Below are 20,243 nucleotides of genomic sequence, written 5' to 3'. Positions count from 1 at the left end.
ATTTCCCAAAACTTCTACAATTTCCTCATTTTTACTTTCATTCTGAAAAAAATATATACATATTTTTAAAGCGAGAAGGAGTGCATAGAAAGGAGAATCTTCATTTTTAAAAAAAAAAGACCAGTGTTGTCTCAGGTTATAAGAAAGTTAGAAAGTCTTCTGTAGTGTATATTGGCCTATCGCCTGGGCAAATTATTGCAAAGAGCAGAACACCACTTGCAGAGATTAGCTCTTACAAGTCATCTTTTTTCACCACTGAAAAATTGGTTAAGTTCAAAGGTTGTTTCCTCTGTTTTCTGTCTCATCCCATGATTTTTAGGTTTCAAGAGGACATGCAGTAATGAATAAAGGTGCCATAAATTAATCTAAACATAATTCAGATCTTTAATTTATGTATTCATTAAATTTTATCTGCTATCAATCTTAGGCTTCCAGGTGTTAACGGCAACTCTAAATGAAAGTCAAATATAATCATTTGCACAAAAGCATTAGAAGATGATTAATTGGTATTTTTGCATGCAGCTGTGATCTATTCTGCATGTCTAGATTTCAAAAAACATTTGAACTGAAAACATTTACCTAAGCTAATCTCCGTGAAATTACATATGTACACAGCCACGCTTACAGCGTTTCATTACTGGGGTCACATTTCATATTTCCTGATTTTAAAAGGCACTACACTAGTGCACCCTTGAAAATTAGGCTGATTTTCACACCATTCCTTGAATAGTTAAGTGTTTTATTCCAAAAGGAAGACAGCGATTAAATCTACTCCTGTTAACAAATTCCCATTTGTGTATTTTAGCATGATTTGGGGAATGTATTCCAATTTCAAGGGGCCTACACTTGACGTGCCCTAAAAAAAAAAAGTCACAGGACTTAGGCAGAAGAGTGTTTTCAGAAAAATAATTTATCTGTGCTGAATAAAAGCTGTAGCACCAGCAGCTCAGATCCAGTTACGATTGCTAAAGCATGTCCAGACTGGTTATCTAATGCCTCTGCAGGAATTTAGGCCACGCATTAATGCACTGAAGATAAAATCGATTTGAAAATTTCTTAAATCAAATACCAACCCCGGAACAATACTCTATGTGCAAGAGAACCAGCCAACAGTAATAGGAAGCCAATTATAAACTATAAACCACCCTGCTCAAATGTCCTGGTTTGTCACTGGTAAGGCCCATTACACACAGTTTGCACAAGTTAAATCCACTGACTAGACGGAACTGCTATACACACACACACACATTTAACATAAAGATGAAGCTCAATTAACAGGGATTCTTACTGAAACCCAGAGAAAAGTACAAAAATCTACAGCAACATACTGAAAATAAAGGCTCCCCAACGCACACCTTCCCATTATACTATTACAGTACAGCAGAGGAGTTAAGTACCGGTTTTAGAATCAGAAACAGGCCTGGATTCAAATGCTGGCCCTGCCACCTGCTTGGTATTACTCTCTTGAGCTTCAGTTTCCTCATCTATAAAATGGGGTTAGCAACAAGGCCTACGTGATAGCCTATGAAGATTAAATGAGACGATGATTATGAAATTCTGAGCACAGTAGCACTCAGCAAACATTGGCTAGTATTATCTGCTTCATCCTTTATCTTCCCAGTTACCCCAACCCCAAAACAACAAAGGAGACTGAACTGCCCTGGCTGATACATCGTTACACTTGCCAGTGAACTCTTCCACAGTGGTTGACCAGGTAGCAAGCAATGAGGTATTCTAACTGCTTTCATCTGGATGTGTGATCCGTGGAGGAAATTAGAGGTGGAGTGGTTTTACAAATCTTTCCCATTGGCCACACACCCCAGTCCTTGAAATGTGAATGCGGATACACTGATCACCTTTTCCTGTTTATCTCAGCTCTGGTAGCTGAAGTCTTCTACCTTATTCCTCTGCCGCTCTCTTAGGTGAAGCCCCAAAACCTGTCCTGGAGTACTGCAACCCATCATCCTAACTGGTCTCTCAGCTCTCCAGTTTATTCTCATTCATTCAACTGATACTTAATGCATACATAGGCACTGAGTTTACAGAACAGGTATGATCTCTGACTTAAGGAGCTTCTTGAATCTTTTTGATTGCAGAGCTGACCATGAACTGTTGTGCTACCAACCTTCAGTGGCTCCCCGTTGCCCAGGGAAGAGATTCTCAATTGGATTCAGATTCAGAAGGATGTGGCTGGTGCCTGAACATGCGCATTTTGAATAAACCACAGTTGAGAACAAAAGCATAGTTTTAATTTTCTTACTATAATACATAATGCCCTGCACAATGTGACCCAAACCACCTTCCCAGTCTCACCAAATCAACAAAATTTGGCCTCTGCCTAAATTTAAACAACAAAGGGGATAGTGATTGGGGTTATGTATGTAGTTAGATGGAGTGGCAGAAGTCTTCTGAGGAAAGTGAAGGAGCCAGCTATGCGAAAACGGAATGTGAGAATGGCAGAGCTTTCCAAGCAGTATGTGCAACGGTATGTGTAAACTCCTTGGGGAAAGAATGAGCTTGGTCTGTTCAGGGAACAGCAGCGTGGGTAGTATGGCTGGATTATAGTTAAGTAGTAAAGGTGGACATGGGTCTGGAGTACTGGGAATAAAGTCCAAGTAGATAGAGCAGAAGTTGGAAGAGCTAAGAGGAACCAGAAGCAAACTGAGAAGTGGCTAGTAAACTACGAGAAAACCCAAGAGAGTCGTGTTCTAAAGGCAAAAATCTATCATCATTTCTATTGCTGCTGCTAACAAATTTCTACAAATTCAGTGACTTAAAACAACGTGGGTCTCAATGGACTAAAATCAAGGTGTTTGCAAACTGAGTTCCTTTCTGGAGGCTCTAAGAGACTGCTTCCTTGCCTTTTCCAAGCTCTAGAGCTGCCCCCCGTCTTCAAAGCCAGCAACATTCCATCTCTGACCATTCTTCCATAGTCACCTCTCCCTCCGACCTCAGCCATAAAAGGTTCTCTGCTTTTAAGGATCTGTGTAACTAGATTGGCCTACCCAGATAATCTCACCACCCATCTGTCAGTTTGTTGTACTGTGGTGGCTTGTGTGTTGCTATGATGGTGGAAGCTATGCCACTTGTATTTCAAATACCAGCAGGGTTGCCCACAGCGGACAGGTTTCATAGGAGCTTCCAGACTACGACAGACTAGGAAGAAAGGCCTGGCAATCAATGAAAATCCTATCGATCATAACAGAACATTGTCTGACTCACTTATTTTAGACACATCAGGTAAGATCAATCACTAGGGAGGACATCATGTCTGGTGAAGCAGAAAGCCAACAAGGGTCAGGGAGAGCCTTGGTGATATGGATTGGCACAGTAGCCACAACAATGGACTTGAACATGCCGGTGACCTTGAAGATGATACATGAACATCAGGTACCATTTTAGTCTGTCATACATGGGGTCACCATGAGTCGGACTCAATAGCAGCTATATACTAGGATACTCCCCCCACCTCAAAATCCTTACTTTCAATTGCTAAATCCTTTTTGCCATGTAAGGTAATATTCACAGGTTCCAGGGATTTAGGATGAAAACATCCTGGGGGGCCATTACTCTACTACAGCAAATAAACAAAACATTTCAAAGAGGAGGGAGTGATCAACTGTCAATAAGGAATTGAGAACTGACCACTGGATTAAGTACCAAGAAGGTTCTGATGACCTTGACAAGAGCAGCTTTACTGGAGTCAAGATCTTCACTGGACTGGGTTCAAAAGACAAAGTGGAAAATACAAGTAGATTAACTCTTGAGTTCTACTACGAAGAGCAGAAAAGGGGGACAGTAGCTGAAGGGGCAAGTGCAGGGTCAAACAAGGATTTTTTTAAAATACAGAAGAGATATTTAATAGATCAACTCGAAAATCAGTAAAAACAGAGATCTGAAAACACTATTGTTACGGATTGAACTGTGTCCCCACACCCCCCAAAAATATGGAAGAAATAGCATGGTCGTAGGCTGATAGGAATGAGGTAGTAAAGAGAACAATAAATAGGATAGAAAGGGAATAGTGGCTAAATCCAGGTCCTCTGAATAGCTAAGGGATGGAATCTAATACACAAGTGGAAAAGACTGCCTTAAAATAGGGTAAGGAAATTCTGGATAACTGGAGGACAGAGCATACAACCACAGATCCAAGGTAGGTGAGTAGATGTGCAGGAGTCTATGGAAATTTTTTTCTACTTTCTAAGTTTAAAAACAAGAAGGTCATAAGCTGAGAGTGAAGATGGGAAAGGTGTTAAAATGTAAGACTATTCTAGGAGAGTGAAAGAGTAAATGGAATAGAAAACACAGGATTGTCAGGTGGTACTAGGGTTCACTTGATGTCATGACTTTAAACATAGAAATTGAATCAGCATGTTCAGCTGCATAAGCGCAAAAAAGGTGAAAAACTGAACTTAACCAAGAAAGGAGTTTTTAGCCAGGCAAGTATAATGAAGCAAAAGAGGGGGCAAGGCAATCTACTTGTGTAGCCAAGACTGACTATAAACAATGGACCACAGAATCTAAGCTAGGTAATGAAGTAAGGACACCACTTGAGGAGGTGAAAATTAGAGAAAGGTGAGAAGATCAATGTATTATAGGTCACATAATACTGTAACCACTCACTATAACTATTTGTTTATATGTTTACATATTTGACTCCCCCTCTATACTGAGGTCCTCCAAAGTGGGAACTGTGTCTTATCTTTTCACTCTTAGTTCCTTAGCACATAAACGTGCTATCTGGATGGATGGATGGATGGATACTTACCCAGGGTTTACGGGAAATTTCCATCACCAAATCCTATGATATAAAAAGTTGCTACTTCCTCACTGCTCTTTAAGAGTTCAAGTAGACAGTTGCAATGCTTTATCAAAATCTGTGATATAAACAAATCCTTTGGAATAAGACAAAATGCTGAATTCCTACAGTGTGTCCAAGAACCAAACCAGAAAATGTACCAGATGTATCCCAACTACAGTTAAGTTTGCCCTAATTTAACACCTGGGTGGCATGAAATCTCTGAACTCCTCAATTTCTATTTCACCTCACTTGCAGTAAATTAGGATTCAAAGCAGAACTTGGAAACAGCAAGCTTCCCAGGCAGACATAAATCAAGACTCAACCTGGGGGTAGAGAACAAATGCACAGACAAAGAGCATGTAAAATATGTTTTATTGTTCTTTAAAGGGGTTCAGGGTTTGGTTTCAAATCAGGCTGCACACCTCTCATCAGTCTGACATCTCTCTCACCATGTCAAACTGGCTTCAGCTAGCAATACTTCATTAAATCCAAAAGAAAAAAACTTTTAATTTTGAGGAAAAAAAATCCAGTTCTGAGAACAATTAACATTAGTCTGTAATTTAAAACAGAATGAGGGCTAATGTTTCATTTTGCTTTATACACCCATCTCACACAGAACCAGGAATGTAATTTTCCTAACTCAGGCAGGCACTGATACTGATGGACACTGCACACACACACACACACACCATTCCCCCAAACTACACAAATCAGAGCATGTCAAAGGGAAAAGGTTTGTTATGGTTACTGATCAAAACCCTTGGAGTCGACAGTCGATCTGAGCTTAGGGGGTATGCTGTTTTGATCTTTAGCCTATGTGAAAGGAGTCTATTGTCATGTTCTGAAATAAAGAATTTTGGAGAGTACCATCATTTTCACTTTAAAATCCTAGTAACAATTTCAAAAAGCATTATTTTGTTTTGTTTTCTGGGATGGGAAGAAGAGAATCTACACATTTGCATTTAGTTAAAAATCAAAACAACTCCGGCAATAGGAAACAGGCAGTTCACAAAGCCGGCCGACATCTGAGGTATCATCAGTGTGAGACACGGTCCCAGTCCATTCCTACTGGCCTAGCTGATCCTAAAAAAAACAGGAAGTTATGGCTCTGCACAGCAAATTCCAGCAGGACAAGACGACCCTAAGCCTGTATTCAGAGCCTTAGAAGCAGACCACTATTAAATACGTAATATTTAGGTGAAAAGAGTGCAAGAGCCCCTGATGGTGCCCCTCAACTTGTTCTGTCAATGCAGCCCAGTCACAACTGCCCCTGCAAAGGGGCAGAAAAACAGCTTGTCTGGATTAGCACATTGAACCCAGTAAAGAAACTGTAAAAACACTACTACACCACTTCACAAGCAACACAGTCTCTTCGCTACTCGTTGGGTTGCTCTATGTTTCTCTTCTACTGTTATGGCCTGTGGACACATACTCACTAGGCATTGTTGGTTTTGAACCAGCGATCTTTTTTTTTTTTTAAATCTCAAAAAGAACCTAGTAAGAAAATAACAAGGCAATCAGTGGTAAAACTGAACTGTACCTATAGGGGGCAATATGGAAAATACCCATCATAGCCATTTCTCAAGTCGAAAATATAGTCTTTGCTGCTACTCCTTTGACCGTTTCTGAAATTCAGAGTATAAATCAGTCCTAAAATAAAAATTTTGAACTACCAGCATTCTGTGACAATGTTAGACAGAAAATCAGAGTAATGCTACAGCCCACAATTCTACGAGGTGTAGAAAGTGTGCTAACTCTCTGCCTGGACACTCCTTTAGTGATGACCTGGAGTCCTCCCTTCAGAAAACAAAGGTTTCTGAGACACCCACTTAGCTTCATTGGTTGGAAGAGGGAAGAATTTGACTCTCAGCTAAGTTCTTGAGAAGAGAGACTTCTTTCTTAAAATGCTATTTCCCTACTAATTTACCAAAACAAGAAGGCTCTTGGCTACTTTGCCTAATGTTGGATAGCGTTTTCAGGAAAAGAAGCTAACACAAATACCCCATCATCAGTAAAGACTAAAAACCACCTGGATCATATAAGATATATGCCACTGCTTTTTTTTTCCCCTAAAAGTGCCCAGGTGGGCTTAAGGCTGCCAGACTGCACACACATCTACACCAACAAGGACTTCTCCTATTCCATCTACAACTTGTATCAGGGGAAAAAAGGGGGTGGGGATAGGGAGAAAGAAGAGAAGATGGGGAAAAATATACCCCCCCCTCAAAAAAAAAGAAAAAAAGAAAGAAATCCCACCGCAGGGAGATCTATGTGCCAAACATAATGGAAGAGCGTGCTCCCCAAACAGATGGCTCTGCACAGGCTAACGTTCTGCTGATTTTCCTTAGAGACCGATCTTGTAAATTAAAAAAGAAGATTTTGAAATAATTCATTCCTGGCAGAAATTCAAACTCCAACACTAACAAAATCATCCTTCACTGAATTAATCCCTTTTTCTTTTCTCTTTTTCTTTTCTTACACATTTTATTCACGTTATAGAAGGATTTTTTGTTTGCTTTTTATCCAATCATTAGGAGAGTGGTTGAGGAGTACTGAATCCATCACTACTTTGATAACACAGTTAAAATTCCAGATTCACATTTCCAGGTACCAAGAGTTCCCTCTAAACGCCACAATCAAGTCAGCCTTCGTTTATATTTCTTCCTACTGAACACAGCAATGCCCATTGGTATCTCTGAAGCGTAATCGCATCTTAGGTCGGTATTTCTCCAGGTAAAGCAGCTGTTTGGAATTGAATGCTCCCCTTCTTTTTCTGAAAATACAAGAAGGGTAACTTTATCATGTAAAAAAAAGAGCAGCCTGATTCACTGGAATGCATTCTTTAGGGCCTAAGGCCTTTCTAACTAACTCCACACAGCTGAAAACAGCTTATTTCCCATACCACCCCATTTCTTAAAATGAAATCGCTGATTTGAAACATCAACTTTCTGAACCTTCCTAGAAGAAGGAACAAACATCTTTTTTACTCTCACTAAAGTCCATTAATGGTTTAATAAAGATCAAAATGATTTATCCACAGATATCTGACTATTCTCTTCCCAATTAGATTAATATATTCTTCAAATTAGAATTGGTAGCAAATATTTAGGATGTTAAAGAAAACAATACTAAGATAAAGAAGATTTCTCAAAATATATAAATAGCAATCTCTGAAATATGTTATGTTCCTAGAGCTGCTACCGTATATTTAATGCCCTCTGGTACAAATGTGCCACAAATAGAGCCCTGGTGGCCCAGTGGTTAAGAGCTCCGCTGCTAACCAAAAGGTCGGCAGTTCGAATCCACCAGCTGCTCCTTGGAAACCCTATGGGGCGTTTCTACTGTCCTATAGGGTCACTATAAGTCAGAATCAACTCAATGGCAATGGGTTTGGTTTTTTTGGTTTTGTCACAAACAGTCATTTTTTTTTTTTTTTTAAACGAAAGGGTCGAAAAGGAATGGACAAGATAATAACTGCCAAAGAAATCTGAACAACAAAATAGTATGTACGGCCCGTTATTCTAGACTGATGCCAAGATGCTGTCTGGGTACCACCCTTCTTGATTTTGTGCCTGAACAGGTCATTTAAGAGTCCTTGTGATCAACTGCTCCTCTGTAGATTCTTCCCTGCCTCTCAGTCATATTAAGGGATATTAAGAATTACATTTGGAAAGTATCTTGGACATCCATGAAAAGGGACACTAGAGCAATGAGACTCTACTGCCTAGCTATTCATTTTCGAGACTCCTAGATACTCAAATAATACACCAGACATATTCTATAATGCCTGAATTTGTCACCCAAATTAGCAAAACCTTTAAATCTGTGAGCCAGTAGTATTGAGTCTCTTTACCCTTGTTCTTAATTTTTTATATCTTCCAACAATGTTTTAAGCCAAAAACAGCAAATTATCCTATACAAATGGATACTTTCCAAAATTCTTCCCGTGTGATCTTACTTTATGTGTTTCTGAACATAAAACTCCATACTCACTGTCTTATGAACTGAACTGCATCTTCATACTTCATTCCACATTCAATCAAAGCAAGTGCAACCAACACAGGTGCCCTGCAGAGAGAAACCCATTTGTAAATGTTCACAAACCTTTAGAATTAAAGGATTTAAAAAAACAAAACAAAACAAAAACCCCTACATTACATACTACCAAAGCAAAGCTAACCTTTGAGCTTTCCTTTTTCCTGTACATATTTGATTGTTTTCCTACAGTAAAAATATCTCTACCATTATAGGTTCTATGGTATTTTCTATTTTCAGTTATGCACTAAATTCTAATCCTATATTTAGAGCTTTCTACTCTTTAAGACATCACCACATTACAGTAAAAATCTTCTCATCATCATATATCAATCAAAAATTCTTCTCTGGTCTCTAAAATAAATGACCAAATTTATTATCTCAAGTGCCTCAGTATTTTCATTCCAAATCAATTTTAGTAACATTTTCTCACCAAATACCAAAAAGGTGCTCAACTTCTTTAACAAAATCCTTTCGGTGAGCTAGGAGAGTGCCAGAGAATTAATCAGAAACAGTTCTCTATGTTAGTATTTATTTTTTTAACTCTAACAAAGGAAATAATGTTTTTCAAAAAGTAATTACAGGGCACCAACTTTGGACTACCTAAACTAGGATAGCTACTAGTTATAAAATTGCCCCAATACAACACTACCCTCAGTTTCAAGATAAGGACTGAAATTCTGACCCTTAAGAAAATAAATGTACTATACAAAATTGCAAAAAAGGAAAATAGCAAACAAAAGCTTTGAGCACAGCTAACAGCCTGAGTCACCACTACCTAGAAGCAACAGCAGACTGAACTAATGTTTTGAGTCAAAGTGCACATCATAAATTGGCATTTAATCTGCTGCCGATGAGCGCTGCAACACCATTCCATGCAATGCTAGAGAAAAAGGGTTTTAAAATCAAAGTCCATTCTCATTCTCCATACATCTCCTTTCCAAGAGTTTAAAGTTCAGCCATCTGCTCTCTAACAACTCTCATTCATCTCAGTTCAAGAATAAACCATGTATAGGTCCTTCAAACTCTAAAATGACTTTAATTTTGTTACCCATTTCAATGACCTGAACCTTTGATGACTTGAAAGGAGAAAAAGAAAACATACTGAATTAAGACTGTATTTTTAGCTCAAAAATAAGATAATTACATTAAATCAGTTTCGAAACAACTTCTGAACCATGACTCACTAAACTTACTATGGCATCAGAATCAGACAACCAGACAAAACAAAAAACTGTTTTGAGAAATCATTACACCAATTTTTACTCTCATTTCCTTTCCTTTTAGGTAATTTATTATTATTTAATGTAATAAATACCAAAGTAAAATTGTAAGCTGGCTTAGGCATGATAATGAATTCACAGACAAAACAGTAAACTTACCTTCCTAATCCTGCAACACAATGCACTGCAACACAGCAACCTGGCTCTTCACGAAATTTGGTTTTTAATAGGTTTAGCCAATCATCTACTATCTGATTAGGGGGTGGAGCTCCATCATCAAATGGCCAATCCTGGAAAGAAAAGACCTCTTACACTAAACTGATATTTTCTACAGGATTAACATCCTAATGCCCAATAGCTGCACATAGTACACAAGGCAGGCCTAATTTTAACCGTACCATTATTACATATTCTTAAAAACATAGTTCTGGTTGCTACTGAAAAATGGTCCAAGGTCTAAATTCAAGTTTGCCAAATAAATTAGCCTTCTTGATGAAAGACAGTCAGTATTGTAAGCACCTAATTGTACTGTACAGAAATCTTTTTTATCAGAGTGATAAGAAGCTAACAGTCTCCCAAATACTATACCCAAGTATAGTACTAATTAGATATAATACCGAAAACTGTAATTGAAGCCAAGGCAAAGTAAGAGATGATACAACACATATAAATATGATTTTAAAGTCCACTCTGACAAAAAACTGTACCAACTAGTGTTTCATTGATGTCTATAAATATTTTTGAGGATTATCCTCCAGATGGCTCTAAGTTACAACAACTTTTCTTTGGAGAAAGGCTTTCTGATAAGAGATTTTCAATGGTTAGGAGATCATAACAGAAATATACCATCTTTGTCTATGATTATGCATTTAAAAAAAAAAAAGCACCAATGCCAAATATTTTTAAAGCTCTGCCTATGTTAAACATATCCCACTTAACAAGCACAATGCTACATGATAGGATCCTGAGCAAAAAAAAAAAAAACTTTTTGTATTCATCGACTTAAGTTGTTCTTCAATTAAGGCCAACCCGTGCATTCAAAGTACAGTCAGGGGTTTATCGTCCTTGCTACCTAGCAGGAGGTAAAAAGAAAGCAACATAAATACAGCTTTGAAGGAAGGAAGAGGGGAATTCACATTTCACATACCCACTCTCACCCACACAGCTTAAGGGACAGAAATGTTAAGAACACTCGGAATTTTTAAAAAAATGTAAGTCTTTTCTCATGAGACTGAACAGGGATACATTAAGATACTAGAGAAAAAAAGAGAAAAATGACAGAGCACTAAATTGACTCGCAGTCATTATCAGCACTACCAGAGCACTTCATGTAGCCTATTAGCCAGGATAGCACATTATGTTTGAGTATCAACTACGCCCAATAATTAAAAGGCTGTCGTGGTTATCATTATAATAAATGTCACTATTCCAAAGTTTGACTTTAAATAGCAGTAAAACCAATAGGCAGCTTAGTTGAGAGGTTTCTTCCTCTAATAACTCCCTAAAATATATCTAGTTAAGAAACAGTAACATAAAACATACTTCACTTACTCATATAAGGAGTTTCTATCAAATACATCATTAAATAATTTAGAAGCATATGAACCTCAAATTGACACTGCTGAAAACACCATTAAAAAAAAAAAAAAACCATTTGCCAAATCAATTCCAACTCATAGCAACCCTACAGGACAGAGTAGAACTGCCCCACAGGGTTTCCAAGGAGCAATGGTGGATTCGAACTGCTAACCAAAAGGTTAGCAGCCGAATTCTTAACCACCACACCACCAGGGCGCCAAAAAAATACCATTAGTTCACCATTATTCCAACGTGTCTTAGATTTGCAAGAACATTCTAAGGACAGAAAGGTCTTATTTTGGGGATATTCTCTCATAATCAAGTGCCCTAAACCCTCTTCACCTAGCAAAAGTATATTAATCTATCTTAAAATCTCTATGTCTGGGAAAAAGAGAGAAATTCCGGGCTTAACTCTAAATATCCTTGTTTTTCCAAGCTTAAGTTAGACCTCTAATTTTATCTGATGATCACAGCTATATAAAACAAAAACCTAGATTTAAAGGCCTGGAGTAAATCTCAGACCTACCATTATCTTCTACAAAGTAGTTCAAGTTCTTTAGTTAATTTCCATTTCACAAAGGTGTGTGCCAACATTACTGGTTCAAACAGAACACGGTCAATCTACAGTTTATTTTCTCACCCTGTCATCTGTCCAACAAGCTGACTTCTCAACTGCCCAATGAAGAACATTGTCAAAGCACAGGAAAAAGAACTTGCATTCAACTCCATTTCAGAAGTTTAAATTTTGTTTTGTCTTTTTTTAAACATGGCTGCATTTTATACGTTTAAAATAATCCCTAGCAATTCCCTAACCCAGGGACCTTAACATCATTTAGAAATGGGAATGCAAACAAATTATTAACATGCCATACTATTAAAACACATTTTTTAAAAAATATAATGTTTAGCTATTCAGTTTTTGTGTTTTTCAACAGGAGGTGAGGAAACCTTATCATATGTGAAGTGACTGCCTTACCAACAGGACATTTATTCTCTTTGCATGAACTGCCTTCCCAACCACTGACCAACATAATAAAGTCTACAGAACTATCTATCAATATGAAGTAGGAACACAACCTTGTACCAATACCTCCTTATTACTTTCCTCCTATCTACTTAAGAATTCCCAGTTCTCTTCCTACCTTTTCTTGCCTTTCCACAATCAAATCAAACAGCTCTAAAGCACCTAAGATTGTAAGGTCATTTTCATTACATGCTTCTAAAAGCTGCTCCTGCAATTTAGACAGCTATTTAAGAAGGTATAAAAATTTCTACCTTATCTGAGGCTCCTGTTTTCTATGATGAAACAGTATATTTAAATACTAAACGAATAATTTAAAATAATTCCAATCAGTTTACGATTCAATTGTAACTATGAAAGAAATCTAATCACATACAAACTTCTCAGAAACCTACCAAAAAAGTGTCAGAACTATACTGATTACTCTGCGACAAGCTGTCTTCTCCCTCTCCTTCTTATCATTTTCCCTCACCTTTTTCCCCCTAGAAGTTATCCACAAAATATTCATTAACTAATCTTTTACTTGCAAAGTGGGAGAGAATATGTCCATCAGTAAGTTAAGAATGTCTGTGAGATTGTTAACCATTGTCATAGGGCAACATTTGTAGTAACTGTTAAATGGGAGACTATTTTGTCCTGTAAGCCTTCATCTTAAGTGAGAATAACAGCACAATTAGAAGAGCGTAGTCAATGTCACTTAAATGTGTATGTAAAAAAAATTTTTGAAATGGCGTATCTTTGGCTATGTGTATTTTCATAAAAAAAAAAAAAGTTGAGAACTTAGAGGGCTAAAATGTTGTGGGGTTGTTAACCAATGTCATAAAACAGCATGTGTGTTACTGTTACATGAGAAACTATCTGTTCTGTAAGCCTTCACCTGAAGTACAATAAAATATTAAAAAAATAAAAAAAATAAAAAATAAAAATAAAAAAAAATAAAAAAAATAAAAAAAGAATGTCTGATGGATTTTACACCGCAGTGTGGTAAGTAGTGTCTGGAATCTTAAAAGCTTGCTAGTGGCCATCTAAGATGCAACTACTGGTCTCTACTCACCCAGAACAAAAGAGAAAGGAGGAAATCAAATACTCAGAAAAGAAAGCAGTCTACAGTATTAACAGTCTACACAAACCACAGCCTCATCTGTCCTGAGATCAAAAGAACTAGATGGTGCTCTGCTACCACTACACCAACCGTTCTGATCAGGGCCACAATACATGGATCTTGATACAACAGAAAAAAATGTAGAACAGAACTCAAATTCTAAAAAAGTCTAGACTTACTGGGCCAGTTGAGACTAGAGGACTCCCTGAGACTATCACCCTGAGATACTCTTTAAACCTTCAACCAAAATTATCCCTTGAGGTCACCTTTTAGCTAAATAACAGATTGGCTCAGAAAATAAAGAGTATCACCTGTGAGTAATGAGCTCCTTTAAAAAATCATCTAAATGAAACCTAATAGTCAAAAATTACTCTACAGCAAAGATGAGAAGGTAAGGGGGCAGGGAAACTAGAGTGCTGGAAATGGTACAACCAGAACAGAATGAATGAGAATGATGACACATTGTGAAAGATGTGATCAGTATCAGTGAGCAATTTGTGTAGAAATTGTTAAACAGGAACCTAATTTGCAGTGTAAACTTTCACCATAAGCACAATATTATTAAAACAAAAGAATGCCTGATGGAAATTACTTCCAATTAGATTCAAACCAGTATCCTTGAAACAGAAACTAAATATTGCATTAGTTTCCTAAAGAAAACGAAAATTTCCATTTTCTTGAAATAAGTGTACACTAAATTTTGCTTTTTATGTGTTGAAAATACTCTACATTTGCAGAGTTTAAGGGCACAATGAATTAAACTGCCAAATTATTAACCCAAAGGAATTTAAAATTAAAAAGATTGCTATGAACAGTGCATCTCCTATTATAATAAGCTTAAAAGGCAAAATTAGTAAGTGTCAAGTTTTATAAATATCTGTTCAAAAGATACAACTTGTTTGTGGTGAAAAATTAAAAACACTACACACTCACTAGAACGTGGATTCCTTCTTTTTCAACTGGAGCTTTATCATACGTAGCATCACAAACTCGAACCAAAGTTGTCACTCCATACTTCTTAAGTTCCTTTATAAAGAAAAACAAATACAAAGGGACTGGCTTTTGGAATCTGCAACCAGAGTGTCAGAAATATACTATTATAAATTGAAACAAGATATCATTCTTATCCTATTAAATAGACAAAGATCAAAATAATTCTCATTGTAGCAAAGGGCACTTATGCACTATTGGTGGGATTATGAATAAGACTTGCCTTTCTATGGGGCAAACTGATGGTATAACACAAAACTTTAAAAGTGCATATACACTTTGATCTAGAAATTCCAATTCTGGGACTTTATGCTAAGGAAATAATTAAAGATATACATAAAAATTCAGGTACCAGTATATTCACCACAGCTGTTTGGAATGACAAAAAGCCAGAAACAATATTGTCCACAATCAGGGGAATGATTAAATAAATTATGGTACATCCATACAGTAGAATACTATGATGGCTATTTAAAAAATCCTAAGGAGGCTGGGGAGATGATTTTTTTTTTCTAATGTACAGTGTAATCCTGTCTATATGTATACTTATAAATACATACATATATGCAGAGAAAAACCTCTGGAAGCCAGGTATTAAGAGTCAGGTGTTTTTAAACTGTCTTTTTGCTAATCTGTATCTTCTGATTTTTATGTAATAAACACTAAACATTTCTTAATTTAAAAATTAATAAAAGTAGTTCTGAAATTAAAAGGAAAAAAAAATGGTATTAAAAAGCTAGCTAACACACAATTATAGCCAGAAGTCTTTCTGTTTTAAAATCCTTTCTACAGAGACTACCTATCTTGAAGGACCACCAACACCTTTATAGTTGCAGGACAGTGGCCTCTGCCACTTCTGGAGTCTATGGCCAAGGAATCCAGAGGCTGAAAATAGTATCACATAATTCAGCCAGGCTTCAAGGTGACTGAACAACCTGAGTGCATACAGGCCTGGAATCAACTTGTACACTGTGTACACAAAGTTAAGGAATTATAAATAAACAGGAACAGTGATAATCTGTAAGAAGTGTCCATCATTCAGTTATCTAAGGAGTAAAGTTATTTCAATTGCTAAAGGACTTTACTTTTCACAGAAAAGCTTTCTTATACTAGACACTTAGGAAAGCTGGAAGTATTATATTGAGTGAGGAATTTTAAAAACAAGTTTCAAAATGCCACTAAAATTCCATTAAGATGAACTCCATAGTAACTGTTCACTGAAACGTTGTGGTAGAATTTTTTATGGTATTTGTGACGTTAAGCAAGTCAAAACCTCTTTCATCTGTAAAATGAGAGGGGTGGACTTAGAATCCAGCACTCTAAGTTTACTCCATAAATAAAGCAAAAGAAATCAAATAAAAAATGCTACCTAACACCTTTTCTTTCCCCAAGTTTCTGAACCCTATATATGATGATTACTGTTGCTGTGTAGTTTCGGGGTGGCTCTTCACCAAGCGTGGTTGGAATATTTGAGGTAGGACATGGGCTTTAGTGTCAGAGACCACGGTTAAGTACCCCTGTTCTTACACTTACTGTGCACTTTTAGACAAATTACTAAATTGTTTTGAACTTCAGGTCCCTCATCTGTAACAGGGAAAGAATAATGGTACCTATATTTCACAGGGTTATTGTGAGAAGTAAATTATACCATGCATAAAGTTAATTATCATACATAGTGCCTAATACTAAGTATTCAATAAATATTATTTTTATTATTTGAAAGTATCACAAAAGAACTGTTGACAAATGTAAAAAGGATACAAGAAAAAATATGGTACTAGATAATCTCTAAAGTCCCCCCAAATTCTAAAAATGTTCTTCTTTTAAAAATATGTTGCTACTAATTCAACCCAATTCAACCAAGGATTGCTAATATAACCACCCACATGACAATCAGCAAAGTAAATGGCTTTGTAATATGAGATTTCTTTATAAAACTTGTTGCTGTCGAGTCAATTCCGACTCCTAGTGACTGTACAGGACATATGAGAACTGCCCATAAGGTTTCCAGGGAGCAGCTGGTAGATTGGAACTGCAGAACTTTTGGTTAGCAGCCAAGTTCCTAACCACTGCCCCACCAAGCATCCAGATTTCTTTATAACAGTGTTAATTTTTAATGAGATTTTACCTATAAATCAATTTAAAAAGTAGACCATGCTACAAACTTACCTCTGTGAACTTGTTGAGGGTAGCATTGGTAGGGTTGTGAGTTATCAGAAAACGCATGTTCTCATAGGAGATCTCCACAGGGGCTGGACGGTTCATTATGGCAAATAAAAAGTGAGCGTGCGTGTGTGTGAGTGTGATGGGGGAAATGAAAAAAAAAATCAATAAATCTTGAACTGTTTCACAGCAGAAAACATTAAAAAGAACACTAGAATGCCTATTATCGATCAGTGTTTTCTCTATTCAACTTGTTAGATTCCTTAAAAAGCTTCTCTCTTCAAGATAAGCAAAAGTATTTAGAATCCACTCGAATCCAAATTCAATTTGGGCCTCAACGGCTGTAGGTGGATACCTTCGGACTCCAAAAAAATCCAACTACACACAAAACTTAAGCAGCCTTTACTACATTTAGGCACTAGTGAGACAAGTTAAAAGTGCAGGTCACTTTCCACTTTTGTTTACTTGAAGCTTAATTTTACTGGAGTCATTAAAAGAAATATGCTTGCAATTAAAAAAAAAAAAAGCCAACTATTTCTGAGGCCAGTCTCGGTGTCCGGAGTCTTCAAGGCAAGGTTAATTATGGCACATAGAACCCCCAAGCTCACTTGTCAGCGAAAATGCTGTGCTGAGCCTGGCAGAAGTCTGCCCTCACGCTCAGAATCGCCATAAATGTGCAGCGTATATTCCAACGAAAAACCTGGTGGGAGGGGAGGGAAACATAAGTAAAATGAACTAGAAGTTGATAGCACAGTAAACACAATGCCAGAAGTAAAGAATGCATTTGTTATAAGTGTAAACATCTGAAATGTGACCAATTCTAAATTCTGCCATCTAAAGAAGTATGCACCAAGAGTTTCGAAAATCAGAGATTCAAAAATCAAGTGTGTAGTTTTTCTTTCTTCAAAACTGGATTCCACAAAGTTTCTGGGATAGTAAGATATTTCTAACTCAAGTCATTTTTAAATGATTAAGCCCAGTACTTAAAGAAGCCTTCCTTCCACAGACTCTATTCATAAAGTTCCCAAGGATCTCCTTGTTTTTCTGCTTTGATGGTTAGAACTTTCACATATATTCTTCACTTAAATATGGTATATCTATAAACGGGTAAAGGATATTTACCAAAATTCTCCTCTGAGGATTTAAAATTCTTTCTATCCAAAGCATACGAACTGGCCCTCAATTAGGACACCAGTTCACAATTTCCGTTTCCTCACAACTCTGAGTAGTTGTTACTACCCATGAGGAATGAGGAAGAGGGTCAGAGACGTGAAATGACTTGAACCCAAATTCAAACACAAGTTTCTGTTAGTCCAGTGTTCTTTCCAATGTACCCCAATGCCTAGTGACTCAACTAATGTATAAATCCCACCCTTTCATTTCTTGTTAAGGTTTTTACTATTCCTCACATCACTACCTCAAGAGTACAAAAGCATCTAAAGGTTACTGATTCATACAGCTTTCCTCTTCCTCAAATATTAATTCCTACAAAAAACCAGGCAAGAAAAAGAAGTGTCAGAATTTTTATTATTATTTTAGGCCTGCTGCTTTAAAACACAGTCATCTTTATAGCTGTCTCAGTCAGAGTGTCAACATAATCATAAACTCCTCTGAAAACCCAGACAAGGTCTAGTTCTTTCATTTGTCTCCTCACCAAGCCACTAATAAATGCTTATTCAGAAGTCTCTAAGAAAGAAGAAGGTGGTCAGACAGAAAAAGGCACGAAAGAGAATGATTACAGAACCATTTTCAGGAAGAAACTGGGATAGAGATAAGAAAGAACTTAGGCCTCCAAACTTTCAAGCCTATTCTTCTACCTGCAATTCTTCTTTTTATGATATTCTTATGGATATTTTATTTTCTAAGTCACATACTTGTGATTACATTACTATGGATACAAGTACAAAACTAAAACATTCCTAAAATATGAAAGATACACAATAAATTCAAAATGGCATTCCAAGAACTTCAATTAACCTCCGCAGAATGAGTTATCTACTACTATAAAACACTATACTCAAACTAAGAAAACAAAAGTATACACCACCACTCTTAACTGATGATTCTAACTGTAACCCCAAACATAGCCACCTTAGATTACAAGAAAATATTTCACAGAGTACTCCTTGTACAGGCAGGGAGTTTTACAGTTAGGAGAAAATTAGAGATCAACCACTCTGACCTTTCTTTTCTAAAAAAAATTAAGATATTTGGGGTCCAGAGATGTTAAAATGACCTACCTAAGATCACACTAATTAAGCAGCAGATCAAGGACAAGAACCCAGGTCTCCTGACTTCCTATTCATTTTTCCTTTAATTTAGACTAGTGGAGGTACCAGCATATTTTTCAAGTCACAATCTTTTTCATGCAAGTGTAACTTTTCTTCAAGTATTTCTTTGGATGTTCATCTGCAACTCTGTGACCTTATAATGCGGGAAGATTATAAAAGTAACTACTCAAAGAACAACGGTCTGCATGCAGGGCCGAGCAAAACACAAGGAAATTCTAATCTGTTTGAATCCCTCTGGTTCAATGATGTTGTCAGAGCTAATATGAGTGTCAGCTGAGTAAAGGCACTCAAAGACCTGCACTGTAGTGATGGCCAGGCTTAAAAAGTTACAGCTCTAGCATAAAGTTTTCTACCTAGTCTCCAGTGTTTGTCTGCTCAGCAAACAGAGCAAGCTGTATCCCATCTTACTCCTCCAAACTCATTTTGGAAGGACTATTTCCAGGGATGATAATTCACTATTACATTTTCAATTCTTAACACCATACTGAGAGCTCCAGAAAAGAAATTTGTGCCAAAAGAAACAGTATGTTCTATCAATGCTAACAGATACATGATAAAAGCAAGTTTCTGTTCCCTTCCCCTCCCCCAAGAGTTCAACTATGCATCAACAGTTAAATTCTATGCACCTGTCAATTCAGATAAACTAATGTTAACTCCCTTGACACTCATATAAGAATGTAAAGCAAACAGACTGTAAAAAGTCATAAACAACAACCACAGCTGGAAAGTACTCAAAAGTTGCAGAACCCTATGTTTTAGTATAAGCGCAGCACCTATACACCTACAGGAAATTTTTCTTCTTAAGTTCTCTCTCTGGTATTAATTCTGTTCTACCTACTTAAGTAAAAATAAAATTTTGTTTGAATTTACTAGGTGATAAAAGAGGCTAGTTTACTTGACATCTAACAGCATTCAAATTCAAATATGTATCCAAATATCCCCTCTATTATCTTTTACAGAATCTAACTTTAAAAATGTTTAATTTGGCCAGAAGGCAGAAGGGGAGAAGGGGAGTAGGAAGCTGATGATAGGGAACACA

At 36.9% G+C, this 20,243-nt stretch overlaps 1 protein-coding gene across 2 annotated transcripts in view; it reads right to left on the bottom strand.

Annotated features, from left to right (window-relative positions):
- Positions 1-6,210: 6,210 nt before the first annotated feature.
- Positions 6,211-20,243, bottom strand: part of PTP4A2 (protein tyrosine phosphatase 4A2) — a 28,012-nt gene continuing 13,979 nt past the window's right edge. The window contains exons 1-5 of one of the 2 annotated variants that reach the window (XM_023727292.1): positions 16,920-19,495; positions 14,694-14,786; positions 10,219-10,349; positions 8,795-8,869; positions 6,211-7,574 (exon numbers count right to left, since the gene is read on the bottom strand). In XM_023727292.1, the coding sequence (XP_023583060.1) occupies positions 7,466-7,574; positions 8,795-8,869; positions 10,219-10,349; positions 14,694-14,786; positions 16,920-17,015 (504 nt within the window). In that variant the 5' untranslated portion in view covers positions 17,016-19,495 and the 3' untranslated portion in view covers positions 6,211-7,465. Of the gene's footprint in view, positions 7,575-8,794; positions 8,870-10,218; positions 10,350-14,693; positions 14,787-16,919; positions 19,496-20,243 lie in introns of those variants that run through there. The other variant, XM_004372012.2, reaches the window with a different exon arrangement.

Source organism: Trichechus manatus, unplaced genomic scaffold (genome assembly GCF_000243295.1).
Source record: "Trichechus manatus latirostris isolate Lorelei unplaced genomic scaffold, TriManLat1.0 scaffold00015, whole genome shotgun sequence".
Taxonomy (NCBI): domain Eukaryota; kingdom Metazoa; phylum Chordata; class Mammalia; order Sirenia; family Trichechidae; genus Trichechus; species Trichechus manatus.
This window is presented reverse-complemented; position numbering and strand designations above follow the sequence as displayed.